We start from the raw sequence: 15859 nt of genomic DNA, 5'->3' as shown, positions 1-15859 counted from the left end.
TAAAGTTTCTTTTTTCCTTTTTTTTCGTTTTCTTTTCAAGAGCGGCTGTCTCAAATTTACGGCTGGGCGTGACATTCTCCAAAAACAACGTTATCCGCGTCGATCAGCTCAACTGTAAACCCTGAGTGCAGGTCGGATTTGAACCTTTTCCGAATATCTGGGCGTTGCGTTTCGTGAGCCCTGCATGATCGTCCATCCGGCGGAAAGGCAGCCTTATCTTTGATGGTACGGTCCAAACTATTTACGGGAAGGATACAGTAAGTGGGAACCGAAGAAACAGCCCATCGCATCATCAGGGAAAGGGAACCGTACCGCTTGTAACATAAAGTTGTGTAAAAGGTTCACATATCGATGCACGTTTCGAAGCCTTACCGCAGCCATGGCTCATTCTGAGAGACAAACCCTTGATGTGACTGTTTCTTCATACGAAAATAGAAATGACCACTTATCAGAACTCTTATGTATGATAAGGACCACGAGCATATATAAACAAAGATGAACTGGCTCTCCTGCTTCTGCTTTTGAAGACGACGTGAATCGCAGAGCTAACTTGACAAGAACACAAACATTCAAAATGCGTTTGTCCACTATAACGTGCCTGATCGCTCCTGCGTTCCTATCGTCTGTCAACGCTTTGACAAGCTTTGAGTATCTCCAGATCACCAAAAACTTCGCAGATGCGTTTATGCCCTCAAACTCCAGTGATCTGGTAGCTGATTTGAACGCTAAGAGGTGAGTCTACGTCAGGTGTCTGCCCCAGGAAAGAAGGTAATGCTGACGGTTTGTGTGGCTGTAGCGCACTGTTTGCTGAGGATGTGAGAGGGTCTGTCGATAGTGAGGTAGATGATACCTGCCATGTATGAATGTAGCTGACTTTGTGACTCGTAGTTGTGGGAAAGTGAGTACCGGACGAGAGTGAATTGTGTTGGAAATCCCTTGTTGATCTTCCTCTTTGTTGATCAGCATTGATGGTCGACAATACTCTACGTAAGCTTCTTTCTGCCTCACTTGTTCCGACTCCGGATGTGAGCTGACTTGCCTGCATGTCTAGCGATTTCGTACGTCTGCGTTCATCACTCTCGACTGGTGGTACAATCATCTGATACATTACCTGATAGCTCTTCGGTCTATTCCTCGGTGCCGCTCAAAATCCTTCTGTTCCTTCGCCTGTCGGAATTCCCATTTCATACAATGTTACCGCTGCTGCTGTTGAGCATAATACCGTGTCGGCGGGTATCAAGTTTGAGTGTGAGTTGGTGATTTATTTGATGTTGATTAGAAAAGGATGGAGTTGACAGTACGGTGATAGTGGAATACCCAATCTTAAATACCACCTACCCTATCGAGGTAAGTTTCATCACAAACTTACAACATCTCTCATGGCTCGGCGTATAACATGACCTTTCCAACATAGCTCGAAGTTTTCCTCACAATCAACGATCAGAAGGAGATCACCCAATATGATCTCATCTTCCGACGATGGGCTTGGGTACGCTTTTTTTACTTATACTAACCGTCTGGGGAATCTGCCTGACCGATTGAGTACAAACAGGCAACCGATACAATCATCCCTCAACTTACACCCTACATGGCCAAAATGCTCGGCATGTCAAATGACAACTCTACACTTACATTACATCAATTCATGGCTTTCGCATCTTGTACCCAAACTATGACATACTGTAAAGATGGCAGTGCGCAATATAGCACCATCGCCGAGTGTTTGGCTAGCGCTTCAGCACTTCCCACTGGCGAGTTCTACAGGTAAGTCGTCGACCACTTTGACCTCTTCGAAGCTTGTCAGACGCTGATGTTGCGACGTCAATAGGGTCGGGGAAAACAATCTAGCCTGTCGAGCCGTCCATGCATCTATGCTCCAACTCAACCCTGCGACATATTGTCCAGCGATGAGCGCTTCTGGCGGCTCTTTCTGCGTTGAGAGAGATTACACAACGACGATCAGAGAAGATCATTTCACACAAGGGTTCCTGGCTCCTAAATACGTGACGCCGGAGAATAAGAAGCTGGTACAGGATATTTGGGCTTCAAGCGATGTCAAGCAGCTTAGTGCTCTTCTCGGTATGTCTGCTACTGTTTTCTGGTCTGAGTAGGGCTGATAGCTGTTCTTGGGTGATGTAGACGTTTCGATGAGTGGTCAGGATGTACATTCTTGGGATCCTACCTTCTATGCTACGATGACTTTCGGTACGTATGGATCCAGCTGGGTTGTCACAGGAGAACCGTATGCTGATGTGGTCGATTCAGTCTACTTTGTCTTTTACTACTTTTTTGCCAAAGCCACCGACTTGTGAGTCCGTGTCCCATTCCGCACAAGGCTCTCATTCACTACATCTGCTGACAACCACTCGACGCCCTTTGTAGCATGTTCGGCCGATTCAACAACGCATACCAAGAATTGCCTCGAGAGCTCCAAAAGAACGTGACCATGTGTTAGTTGAGCTTTCACTCTAAGCCAAGTCCGAGTTCGCGAGCTTACTCGGAGTCGTGGATAGATTTTATGACCATCGTCTTCACTGCTATTGCCCTGGCGCTCCAACTTGTGGGCTCACCAGGGTTCAAGGGTGAATGGTATTACTGGGAGTTCCGATGTGTCAGACTCGCAGGTGTTCTCACAGTCGCGTTGTACCTCTTCGAATTGATTTTCAGGTTCAACATGCGATTGCCTCTGTAAGCTTTTGCTCGATCTGATTGCCACCGGTAACTTTCAGCTTACATGTGGACATCAGTGTTGCCCATCACATCCTCACTATCTTCGCTATCTCGCTGGGAGTGACTACCAACGAGTACACGCAAAACCCTACTTTCATGTTGAGCGGTATCATATGGTAAGTTACGTCCAAGCCTTAGGCATTGTCCCATTGGCTAACACGGATTGGAATCTCAGGTTGTTCCAAGCTACCACTGAACAGCCAACATTCATCGGATTGATGGGATACAGATTGAAATGGAAAAAAGAAACTGTTGCTCTGATACTCAAAATCTCCTCTATCCAGACTTTCGTCTTCAAGGTGAGTTCGGCCTTTTACCGTCGTCCACAGCCCAACAACTTGGCTGATAAAGTATTATGTCTAGGCTGCAAGTGCATTAGCATTATTGGTATATTGGGGATTACACCAAAACTTCAACTACAACTCCATCGATTTAGTCTGGTCAGTTTTCGTGTGGATTATCGCTATTGGCTTATTCATCACCCAAATGTAAGTTATGCTTCGCACCCTTCGACTGCTATTTCAGAACGAAAAGCTGATGTTAATTCTGGTGAGCAGCTGGGGATCCTACGTGACATACATCATCGGCGTTAACATCCTCAAGAAGAGACCCGGTCCTCCAATCAGGTTGGAATCCAACGACTCATCAAACATCGATCTCGAGAAAGGACAGGATGAAGGTTCCGAACAAAGCAGCGGTACTGTTACTCCTGTCGAGGTACCTACGTTGGGGTACGATGGTAAATTAATGGTTGATAAGTCTTTCGCTATGAGTAAGACAATCTCTTCTAGCGGGTCAACTGCCGTCGACGGATAGATGAGTGCTCTTGTACCGTTATAGTACCCTTTTCCGGTCTTGAATGACTGAATGGACTTTGTTTTGCTCCTTTTATAGAGGTTTATAGATATTTCGGGACGTTGTTTGACTCTTTCCTCATGTATTGGGTTATTGTTCTGAAATTACTGGTTTGGTCTGATATGTTCTGTTTGCTTAGACTCAGGAAGCTTGACTCTACGAACTAGCTAATGTGAGGAGTGATTCGCCACGTGTTAGTCGCGTGAATGGTCCCTGTCACTAGTGAGATCATGACGATGACGGCAGTTGAACCTTTCAAGGACACATGAATGATCAGTTGCCCTCCTTCTCTTCTCTACTCTTCTCATCATCGTCCATCCCAAATACCATCATCTTGTCAGTCATAGATATCTAGAATCGGGAGACATCAGACAATCAAGCACCCCCACAACCACATTAGTTGATTCATCATTGGAATCCGACTTATCGAAGGAATCGCTCCACCTATCCCATTCGCTGCTCAGCAGCCATGCAGGCGCTCAAGAATGTTGCCATCAGGCTATTGAACATCTATGTGGGACCGTACGTGGAGAATTTAGATACCAATGCTTTGAACGGATCTCTATGGTCAGGTAGGTCATGACTTTCCATCTTCTATGACCAAGATTGGCTGCTGAGTGCCCCGTTTCGATATAGGCCAAGTAAACCTGAAGAACCTGCATCTCAAGAAATCGCTATTGGAACGATTCGGTGTACCCGTGGAGATCGTTGCTGGTGATATCGGATCATTGTCACTATCGATACCATGGAACGCACTGAAGAGTCAGCCGGTCAAGGTGGTGATTGATGATGTATACATATTGGCTAGAGCGAGACCTCAAGGCAAGGTAGATCCAGAGGAGGACGAGAGGGTAGAACAAGCTACCAAACAGGATAAGTTGAAATCGGCCGAAGCGGTTGATAATGCTGCTAGTCAGGTAGCACATCAAGAAGGGAATGACGAGAGTGAGTCTTTCATCTATTTTCGCTGCGGACTTGTAAGCTAATTCGGGGTTACAAGCAAAACAAACATACATTGGTGCTATCGTTTCCAAAATCGTGGACAATGTGCAGATCCAGATAAAAGGGATTCACATTAGATATGAGGATGGAAGCAGTACTCCTGAGGTAGGCCCCAGCTCTCAAAAGCCCTTCATAGATAGCATCTGACACATTCACAGCACCCTTTTGCCGCCGGTGTTACGCTCAACGAATTCAAAGCTGTGTCAACGGATGAGAATTGGGTAGAAGCGTTCATTCAGAATAGCCTGAACGGCGTGCACAAGGTGAGTCGTCTTGGCTGGCGATTTTGGTGTAATTACTAAAACCTCGTTCGCAGCTCGTCAAATTGGGTGCTTTAGCTGTTTATTTCGATACGGATACAGGAAGTCTAGATAAAGGACCAGACGATAGACAGGGAACGATCGATGCGTTGAAAGCTATGGTACGTACCTTCACGTATTTGAACGTCCTGCAGTTGCTGATCCCTACACAGCTTGACGGATCGCCCAACCATCAATACATCCTTAAACCCGTCACTGGAGAAGCTCGAGCAATAATCAACAAGACAATGTCGAACGAGATGCCTAAAGTGGACGCTCAAGTCATATTCGATGAAATCGGAGTAGTCATCGACAGAGACCAGTATAGGGATGCTCTATCGGTAGTTGATGTGTTCCACTTCTACCGTCGGACCCACCAATATCACAAGTTCCGTCCACCAGAAGAAGAGTTTAACGAAAATCCTGCGAAAGCGAGACTCAAATTTGCTCTCAATGCTATACGGACGGAAGTGCACGAGAAGAACAGGAGATGGTCCTGGGAGTATCTAAGCGAGAGAAGGGATATTAGGAAGAAGTATGTTGATCTATATGTGGACAAGCTGGCTTTGACGGAAGGCAAGCAGCTGCCTGCGGAAGTAAGTGCGAACCCCTTCTGTGTCTCTCTGTGAAATAATCGGCTGACGTAGTGTAGGAGAGCACTGCTCTAGCTGAGATCGAAACGAAGTCGTCCTATGAGGATATACGGTTTTTCAGATCAGTCGCTAGAGCGAAAGCGAAGAAGGATGCTGCCACAAGACGAAAATTAGAAGCCGAGAGAGCAAAGAGTCAGCCTCACAAGCAAACCTGGTCAGAATGGGTGTGGGGATCATCAGCCAAAACAACGGAAGCTGATGGAGGGATGTCGGAGGAAGAGAAGAAAGAGATCGACGATATCATCGATTACGACGCGACTGCTGCTGCAGAGAGTGTCGGTACGACCCCTAGGGACTTCATGAAAGCTCGACTTTCCGCCAAACTCAACAAGGGGTCTTTCTCACTTCGCACTGAACCTCACGGCAAGAACAACGACATTATCGCTTTGGTCTTTGACTCCTTCTCTGCAGACGCTGTCCAACTCACAGATTCTATGAAAGGTAAACTCGCTCTTGGCGGTTTCCGAGTGTATGATGGTACCACACCCGACTCACTTTATCCTCAAATCGTTCGTGTGAAGGATATTGAGGAAAACGATAAGGGGAAGTCCCGTCAACAAAGTCTAGATGTCGAAGGGGGTATCGAAGGTGCTGTAGCAGATATCGATGCTGGTCTACCTGATGATGCGGATCCTTTCTTCACCATGGAAGTGGAACAGAATCCATTAGATGGAAGAGCTGATAATGCTGTGACGATCAAAATGCGGCATTTGGAGATTATCTACCATAAGGGATACGTGGAAGCGGTCGTGCAGTTCTTTAAGCCTCCGGAAAGTCAATTGGAATCGATTGGAGCACTGTTAGATGCCGCCGGGCAAACTCTCGATGGTATCAGAAAGGAGACTAGAGCGGGACTGGAGTACGCGCTTGAGCAGCATAAGACCGTTGACATTCAGCTGGACATGAATGCTCCTATCATAATCATTCCTATGGAGTAAGTCGCATGTTCCCATTTTTCACATACAGCTTGCTGACGTTCCGTGTAGTGTCAAGGTCAAGCAATGTCAGACTCTGGTCTTGGATGCGGGTCATATATCGGTTGGAAGCAAACTAGCCGACAAAGACAAGCTGAAGGAAGTACAAAGCAAGCGAGGTCGACAATACTCTGATGACGACTATAAACAACTCGAAGATCTAATGTATGACCGATTCGATCTGCATCTCCAATCAGCTCAACTACTCATGGGTGGCGATATCGATGCTTGTATGAACGCCCTTGAGAATCACACGGAAGGTGCTGACGAATTGCATGTGCTGGAGAGGATCAACATGTCTTTCTCGGTGCAAAACGCCATTGTCAATGCACCAAACTTGACGAGGTTCAAGATTGCCGGTCATTTGCCTGAACTACATGTGAACTTCTCAGACCGAAAGTACCGTAAGTGACGATCAATTATTAGATAGTATCGAGTTGATGCTGATTTGGAAATCGTAGAAACCTTGATGAAGTTTATCGATGTAGCTATACCGAAATTCGGAGACGATGATACCCCTCAAGAACCTGCGCCGCAATTGACTCATACCGAATCACGTACGGTCTTCCGCTCGGCCGCAATCGAAGAGTACAATTTCGACGATACCCGATCAATCATATCCCAGCACACCGTGACGGACAAGGACGATAGTAGCTCTGTCGGAGGGAAGGGTGATCATTTCTATGAAGCAAGAGACGATCAGACGGAAGTAAGTCATTCTGGCTTGCACGAGGCAGTCTTTGCTGACAAACGGTTCGCAGAGTCAGAAGAGCGCCTTGCGTCAGATCAGCTTCGAGTTCTCTTTCTCTGTTGGGAGGCTGCAGGCATCTTTATTCAAATCGACCTCGCCCACTGCTGAAAAGGCATTTGCAGATGCTACACTCGAAGATTTTGGTCTCACTTTTGCGCTTAGAAAGTACGACATGTCGGTTGACTTGTTCTTGCGATCCGTTTCGCTAGCAATGATCGAGCAAGGAAGCAACAAGCGACCCATTCTATCATCTGCCAATGACGGAGATAACTCCCCTTCGGATTTGAAGCTACTGCAAGTCAGGTATCTCAAGGTGCAAAAGGAATCACCAGAATTCATGACGAAACATGAAGGTGTGGATACAAGTATAGACACGGAGCTTTCAACGTTCAAGATCACCCTGGCGCCAGAACCGATTCTTTCCCTGTACGATTTCATCATGACAACCTTCGTACCGAAAGATGAGGAAGCAACTATTCAAGAGATTGATCCTGAATCTGGCCATCGAGTGGTAACTCCGCAAGAGTCACAGTCTACCGATAAGCTTCGTATCAGAGTCAAGCTTACCAGTGCTCAAGGTTAGTCAGGAAAGTTATGCGTTTGAGCTTCACTAATGCACGTGTGTGTACAGTGTCTCTTGAAAATAATGGCAACCGTTTTGCTCTTCTCGGACTACCATCTGCAGATGTCGCTCTCTTGCTTCGAGCAGGAACACTACGAATAGGCGCCAAGTTGGGTAATATCACTCTCGAAGACCTATCGGACAATGAGGTGGCCAACCCTGACTTCAAGAAACTCCTTTCGATCGAAGGGGAAGAGCTCGCCGATTTCAGTTACGAGACTTTCGACCCTAACGAGAAAGAGACCTTCCCAGGATACAACTCGTCGGTTCACTTGCGGACAGGATCACTCAAATTCACTTTCATGGAGGGCCCCGTACGAGATCTGTATACTTGGGCTATGAAGTTCGCTAAAATGAAAGCGGTTTACGATGCTGCTCAACAAGCGGCTGTGCAACGTGCCTCGGAAGTCACTCGGATGCACTTCGACGTGGTCATCAAAACGCCTATTATCGTCTTACCTCGAGATGGTCTCACTTCTACCGATGTTCTGATTCTCCGTCTTGGTGAAGTAGTCGCCAAGAACGAGTATCTCAATGACCCTAACGATACCAGCACCATCGATGCCAGTCTACGAGGTATCAGCGTTGCATCCGAAATCACCGTCGGCGACAAGAAAGGTCATTTGCAGATGGTTGATGATGTTGCGATCACTGCGGCGATCAAACAGGCGGGAGGATCTAGTCATCGATCCGATCCCCATCATGCCGATATGGAGGTATGTTGTATCATTCACTCTGTTTTAGTACTCACGCTGACCTCGACTATAGATAACTACCGAGATGTCCGATGTCAAGATGTCACTCACGCAACGACAATATGTCCTTCTAATGGGAGTTCTAGAATCTCTGCCTCGGGCATTGAACGATATCGGCGATGATGACATCGATACCGAATCTTTCCCAGTGACACCGGCAACCGCATCCCGCATTGACACGCCAACAACCGAGACTCCGTCCGAGGAAGAGCCCAATGTCAACTTGGAACCAGAGCTTGCCGTCATCAAATCGCATAGCGATGGATCTGCTCAACTCTGGACTGCTCTGGACTTTGTCTTCTCAGTTGGATCGATCGCTTTTGAAGTTTATACAAACGAAGCGATCGCTCCGGAAGATCTCAAGAACTGCAGTATCGCTCGATTTGCGTTGGTCAAGACTCATTTGGGATTCAAGAAGCTGTCTGATAATGCTATGGAAGCTGAGTTTTCGTTGAAGACGCTATCGTTCTCTAGTACCAGATCGGGCAATAGTATGTTCAGAGATATCATTCCTCCTGCTACGCATGAGGGTAACCAGATGTAGGTCGATCATTCGTCATACAAGAAAACATCTGCTGACCGATTTGTTGCAGAATGTTCCAATATACTATGGCTGGCGGCACGGACCAATCTGCCTTAGCAATTGTCACCATCGATAGTCCTCGTTTCATCTTGGCTGTTGACCCACTTGCCGCTCTGCTCGAATTCGCAGTCAGTCCATTCAAGAAGCCAGCCGATGCGGAAACCCAACAACCTGAAGATCTGCAGCCGGAAGAGGTTGAAGAGGCTCCCAAACAAGGAGGTGGCCTTTCGTTCCGAGTGGAGGTGATTGATGCAACTGTCATCGTCATTGCAGACGACACCAACCCGAAGACCCAAGCTATCCAACTGAACATCAAGGAAGTCTTGCTATCCCAACAAAGCATTCTCGCTTTGAAGGTAGATAGAATTGGAATGTCGTTTGGTCGAATGGATCGACCCAATGATCGGGTCAAGTTCCTCGATGATCTCAATGTCGCTTTATCGCTCGACACTCGCCGAAGAGGTGCTCAGCAAATGACAAGCTTCGAAGTGGAGATACCTGATCCGATCATCTTCAGAGCATCATACACGGATATGATGCTGATCACCGATATTGTCAATAAAGCTAGCGCCGTTGCCACCAAGGCTCTTGCACCAGAAGGAGGACAGGAACAGGCATCACCTCAGAATAGGAGAGATAGCTTGACTGCTGATGCGTCAACCGAAACGACATCTATGGCTGTCGTTACCGCCAAACACACGCGAAGAACTTCTGTGGGTCGTCGATCATCCATTAGCAGACGTCGATCTTCGGTGGATAAAGCGCATGTTCTGGTTTCAAAAGAGCAGGTAAGCTAGCGCTAGCTGCTGACTTAGTGATTTGTAAAGCTTACCCGTCCTTGTAGCTCAAAGCGCGTATCAATGGATTCCAATTTGTTCTGGTCGGAGATTTGCAAGAAATGCCTATGGTTCATCTCTCGACCAATGAGTTCCAGGTGATGATCAATGATTGGTCTGGAGATGTGAGTACATGTCATGTTTTAATAGTGTACCCAGGCTGATAGGGTTACAGATGAAAATGGCTACTTCCATTACAACGTCTATACGATACTTCAACTTGACCAACTCGTACTTCGAGCCATTGATGGACCCATGGAAATTCGACTTACGCGTCAATCGAACATCAGCCGGAGCAGGACATAATCCTCTGAATGTCCGCTTGACCGCTGGTGAACGATTAGAACTCAATTTGAGTTCCGCTTTTATCGAGTTGGCAATAACAACCATGACAGTCTGGAGCAGAGAGAAGGATAGAGCTAAAGAAGGCAGAGGTACCGATGCTCCATTCAGAATCAGGAACCGTACGGGTCTCACTATCCTGCTTTGGCCGGAACAAGCGGACCTCAGCAAACAAGTCACTGGCGTTAAGCGTTTGGACGATGGGGCGGACGTTCCTTGGCGATTCGAGGATAGGAAACACACTCGAGATGTAAGTTGGCATTCTTCATTTACGTTCCAATTGGGTGCTGACTGCTTGGCTGTAGAATGTCTCTGCTGTGCGACATAATTCTCTCGGTATTCAACTTCAAGATACCCCTTGGGAAGCATTACGAGGTATCTCAGTCGATAGGGAGGGCGATCATATTCAGACTCTTCGGCCTCGACTCGATAAAGTGTCTCATCAGATCACATGCGAAATCAAGCTTGAAAACAATATCAAGGTCATCACATTTAGGTCTACTCTCAATGTCGATAATCAGACGAGCCTGCCTATCGAGATGATCGTGGTTGATTCGCACGGTAAAGCTTCATCGGGAGCTATGAGGATTGATCCTGGAGAATCATGTCCACTACCATTAGAAGCTGCTTTCGAGAAGAGATTCAGGTTGAGGCCTTTACGTGAGTTATCTTTTCTTCATTCTCCATGTGGCTTGGGACACGGCTGATATTATGTCAACGTACAGGAGGGTTCGGATTCGATTATAGCTGGTCTATGCCATTGCATTGGAAACAGCTTGTTACCAAACCTATTAGGCCAATTAGCTGTAAACACCAAACTCCCAAAGAACCGGCTTTCTACTTCCAGGCTCAAGCTAATTTCAATGCCAAGGATCCCGCTGCTAAGTAAGTCCATTCGTATCTGCTGATAATTGTTGTGCTGACGTGGTATCATTCAGAATATATCCCCGAATGACTCTCACCCTCCGAGCTCCAGTCGAATTGGAGAACCTCCTTCCTTATGACCTGAAATTCCGAATTCACGACAAGAATACTGGACTCAGTTCGAGCAACTTTTTGGTCAAAGGTGGTTCTAGCCCTATTCATACGGTCGAACTTGGTCATTTGCTCTTGCTCAGCGTAGCACCTGAAGACACTAGTAAGTCTCGCACAATGACAATGGATTGTGAGGTATATGCTGAGTCGTCTGTGGTGCAGATCTAAAACAGAGCGATTATGCTATTATCAACACCGATGATGTCGAATTACCAATTGAAGATCACTTCCAGCTGGCTGATGAGCAGGGATTGAAGTTGATGTTGAAGCTACATTACTTGTAAGTCATTCCATATCATACACCAGGTCCATCTGCTCATGTGCAACGTAGCACATATCCCAACTCTGGCGGAGCCTTCAAGGTACAGGTATACAGTCCCTTCATCTTTATGAACAAGACTGGTTTGCCGTTCGATCTTGCCGCGCAGACTTGGACGGGTGGACAACGACCCATTGCGGGCAGGGATCTGTTTGCAAGTAAGTGCTTTTCCTCTCGAACAGGGTTCTATGTTGATGTGGTTCGTTATAGACGACTATCATCGAGAGATGCCTACTCCATTCAGTAAGTTGATTCGTTCTTCCATGGATGTGCACGATCACTGACAATGATTTTATAGTGTTCGGCTTCCCGAGTGAAGATCGACGAAACAGGCTTTTCCTCAAAGTGGACGATTCGAAATGGTCTCAGGTAGGTCAGAGCCAACCCCGATGGAAAGCAGTACATTGACGACCATTTTAGCCCATCTCCTTCGAGCCTGTTTCTGCCGACATGCAGATAGTCATGACGAGCGCATCGGGAGAAAGCGATAATTACGTTGGTCTGTCGTACACCGAAGGGATTGGAAAGGTGAGTAAAGCTTTTAATTCATACGTTAGTCAGAGGCTGAAATAGGGTTGTAGTACAAATTGACCAAAGTCATCACGATCGCACCTCGGTTCCTGATCAAGAACAGCTTCTCCTACCCTCTAAAGATCCGACAACATAGTACTCAGAATGTCATTGACATAGCGCCTGGAGAACGGGTTCCGATACATGAATTGCAGCATCAGGCACCTGGTCAATTCAGCATGGCCTTTGATGAGCCTAATCTCAGATGGTCTGCTCCGTTTAACATGGCGGATATCGGTCGAACACATATCACTCTACAACGCCTCACTCAAAGAGGACAAAAGACATATCTTTTACGAGTTGATACACACCTTGAAGGTTCTAGTATCTTCATCTACGTCTCGAGAGATACCGATCAGTGGCCGCTGAGATTGAGGAATGATACTGGTTTGTCACTCAAATTCCAGCAAATGGTAGGTGACGAATATTAGATCAATCAAAGTGGATAACCAGCAGCTGACAATGTCTTCACATGTAGGATGACGACGGTACAAGGGATACTCGACCACTACGATACCTTCCCCCTAAGTCAGAGCAAGACTACGCTTGGGACTGGCCAACAGCAGCCAACAAGCGTATTAGACTTCTTGTCGATGATGGTCCGAATAACGAGCCCGTACCTCTGGCCAACACTATCGACATGATGGCTATCGGTATCCAGCCTCCAATGAAAATACCACGCACTGCCGGTCTTCAACGCTCAATGGCTTTATCAATCGATGTACAGGCTGATGGCGGATCTCAACTGCTCACTTTGTCTCCTTATAACGAAGAGACAAGTGTCTACAAGCCTACAAGACGATCTACCGGAGCGATCAGACGCACCGATAGTTCCGACACCCTTTCTTCCGCAGCAGGGTCGTACGAAACTGTATCGGTCAGTGAGAAAGCTTCGTTGACTGTTTCAGTCGAATTTGAAGGTATCGGTATTTCAGTCATCACCAAACGACCCGATGAGTTACTGTATATCTCTGTTCGCGGGCTCAAGTTGGGTTACTCCGACTACCCACAGTACTACGATGCCTTCGTGGATTGTAAATGGATCCAAATCGATAATCAGCTCTTTGGCGGACTGTTCCCTATCATATTGTACCCTACTGTCGTACCTAAAGATGGCAAAGAGCTGGAATCACATCCTACCTTACAAGCATCTGTGGCTGTACTTAAAGATCAATGTGAGCTGTCTGATCCCGGTCTTTCGAGGATGACCAAGCTGACTTATTCTTAGCGCATGGTGTTGTGTTCGTCAAATACGCTACGATCCTCCTTCAATCGATGACGGTAGAGCTGGATGAGGATTTCATGTTTGCTTTGCTTGATTTCGTCAAATTCAAAGATGCAGCTTGGAAGGAGGATACTCATGAGTGAGTTGAACCATTCTAGTACCCGGAGGATCCCAGCTGACAAGAATGATGTAGTGTCCTCATTGAACATCCTAAAGATATCCCCGAACCGGATATCTCATCTACTCAAGCTGATGTCTTCTTCGAAGCATTACAACTCCAACCTGTATCTTTGGAATTATCATTCATGAGAACTGATCGAGTCAACGTAGATGAGAAGTGAGTCATACTCCCTCCTTTTGGGATCTAGTATCCATGCTAATGAGGAAAGTAGGGTATCAACTCGAAACCCATTCTACTACGCTATCAACGCCCTAACAATGGCATTGGGCAATGTCAATGCCGCTCCCCTAAACTTCCGAGCGCTCTTCCTCGAGAACGTCAGATTGAGTGTCCCGTCTTTACAAGAGCGTGTACAACTGCATTATCAAGAACAGTTCATGTCTCAGATCTACCGGGTATTGGGATCGGCGGATTTCCTGGGTAACCCCGTGGGACTGTTCAATAATATTAGTTCTGGGTTTTCGGATATTTTCTATGAGCCTTATCAGGGGATTGTCATGCATGGGAATAAGGATATTGGGTTGGGGATTGCTAGGGTGAGTTGATTCACTCTCTTCTCTCTCATCTGATCACTCTCCCTCTCGACCTCTCCTCCACTGCTTCACTCTTATCACTTTCATCCTTCTTTGTGGGTCCACCTAAAGATGATGAGATTCGAGCTGATCGTGATGAACTATCTCAGGGAGCAACAAGCTTCGCCAAGAAGACTGTATTTGGTCTTTCGGACAGTATGACCAAGTTCACAGGTAGTATTGGAAAGGGTCTTTCTGCCGCTACCCTCGATTCAGAGTACCAGAACAAACGACGTATGACTAGAAGAAGGAATAAACCTAAACATGCGTTGTATGGTGTTGCAGCTGGAGCGAGCGCTTTTGCTGATAGTGTGACGAGTGCTTTCGAGGGTGTCGCCGTGAGTGATAAGTCTCTCGAATATACTTCATAAATATACGTGCCCTTGCTTACTTGTTTGCTGCGGGGGTGTAGTCAAAGCCTATTGAAGGTGCTGAGAAGGAGGGAGCTATTGGATTTACGAAGGGTATTGGAAAAGGTTTTGTTGGGTGAGTCTGAACTCTCATTGTATCTCGAAAGTCACAGCGAGAATTGTGAAACACCCAGAGGCTGATCATTGTCTACGGATTGTACCGTAGCTTGTTCACAAAACCTGTTGTCGGAGTTATGGATTTCGTATCTTCCTCTACGGAGGGTATCAGAAATACTACCACTGTATTTGATCAGTCCGATTTGGATAGAGTTAGATTACCTAGATTCATATCTGCGGATGGGGTCTTGAGGGTGAGCGACTCTGCACCAAGCTTATGAGGAAATCAAATACTAATTATGATGGTTTGATACAGCCATTCTCTGCTCGTGAAGCGTTAGGTCAATCATGGCTCAAAGATCTTGGTGAGTTTGTTCAGCGTTCATACTTTGTTGATATGCTGATTTGGTACTGAATTTTTGATGACGTTACAGACGCTGGAGCATTCTTCCATGATTCCTATGTCGCCCACATAGACCTACCAGGCGACGATGCCGTATCGATCCTATCGAATAACCGGATCCTCCAAGTTCAGCTGAGGAGATTGAAAGTGATTTGGCAAGTACCTTTCGAAGAACTGGCTAGTTTGTCGTTGGAGGCGAATGGTATAAATTTGGTGAACCGAGATGGAAGGGGTGGACCGTTCTTGCCTGTCGCTGAACAGACGGCTAGGGAGTGGTATTTCAAGCAGATTGGAAGGTGAGTGAACATCTCATTCGACATGAATTTCTCTACTTTCCGAACACATATCCTGTGGTTTGATGGGTGATGATATTTGGTATGCGATGCTGATTGTTGGTTGACTGTTGGTTGCAGAGTCGTGGTGGCGTATAATAAGGCTCATAGTCAGCGTGATGATTAGGTGGAAGGATGATCTTGAGTTATACTTGATATAATACTATGTACATATACACTACATACATAAATACATGAATGAATGATGAATTGAATGAAATAGCAGAGCAGATGCAGAAAGCAAAAGCAACGTAATGATGATGAAAGCAGTGTTGATAGTCCGGTTTAGATAAACAACGCTGATAACCGGATAGGAACATGTCCAAAAACAAGGTTGATGGAAACGTTGATTT

The 15859-nt window shown here is 46.4% G+C and overlaps 2 protein-coding genes across 2 annotated transcripts; both read left to right on the top strand.

The window, feature by feature from the left end:
• Window positions 1–574: 574 nt before the first annotated feature.
• I302_104316 (uncharacterized protein) lies at window positions 575–3546 on the top strand (the record flags this gene model as incomplete). The annotated part of the gene is made up of 18 exons (XM_019189681.2): window positions 575–732; window positions 797–834; window positions 889–898; window positions 964–987; window positions 1052–1058; window positions 1119–1248; window positions 1310–1347; window positions 1415–1489; window positions 1553–1764; window positions 1829–2079; window positions 2140–2205; window positions 2266–2308; window positions 2383–2450; window positions 2514–2688; window positions 2748–2846; window positions 2906–3029; window positions 3094–3218; window positions 3288–3546. The coding sequence occupies 18 exons, from the start codon at window positions 575–577 to the stop codon at window positions 3544–3546; spliced, it is 1902 nt and encodes a 633-aa protein (XP_019049243.2).
• Window positions 3547–4054: 508 nt separating this feature from the next.
• Window positions 4055–15633, top strand: I302_104315 (uncharacterized protein; the record flags this gene model as incomplete). Its single annotated transcript, XM_065869845.1, has 34 exons — window positions 4055–4157; window positions 4222–4530; window positions 4586–4692; window positions 4746–4850; window positions 4904–5008; window positions 5060–5482; window positions 5539–6473; window positions 6526–6917; window positions 6975–7222; window positions 7275–7842; window positions 7896–8602; window positions 8655–9181; window positions 9235–10012; window positions 10069–10185; window positions 10236–10652; window positions 10708–11062; window positions 11128–11287; window positions 11341–11540; window positions 11600–11717; window positions 11769–11914; window positions 11967–11999; window positions 12055–12125; window positions 12177–12284; window positions 12338–12739; window positions 12805–13501; window positions 13555–13690; window positions 13745–13888; window positions 13944–14268; window positions 14415–14642; window positions 14717–14790; window positions 14881–15025; window positions 15088–15136; window positions 15206–15470; window positions 15588–15633. The coding sequence occupies 34 exons, from the start codon at window positions 4055–4057 to the stop codon at window positions 15631–15633; spliced, it is 9543 nt and encodes a 3180-aa protein (XP_065725917.1).
• Window positions 15634–15859: the final 226 nt, after the last annotated feature.

This window comes from Kwoniella bestiolae, chromosome 2, assembly GCF_000512585.2.
Source record: "Kwoniella bestiolae CBS 10118 chromosome 2, complete sequence".
NCBI classification, from domain to species: domain Eukaryota; kingdom Fungi; phylum Basidiomycota; class Tremellomycetes; order Tremellales; family Cryptococcaceae; genus Kwoniella; species Kwoniella bestiolae.
The sequence above is the reverse complement of the archived record's forward strand: the minus strand, read 5'-3'. Positions and strand labels throughout refer to the sequence as shown.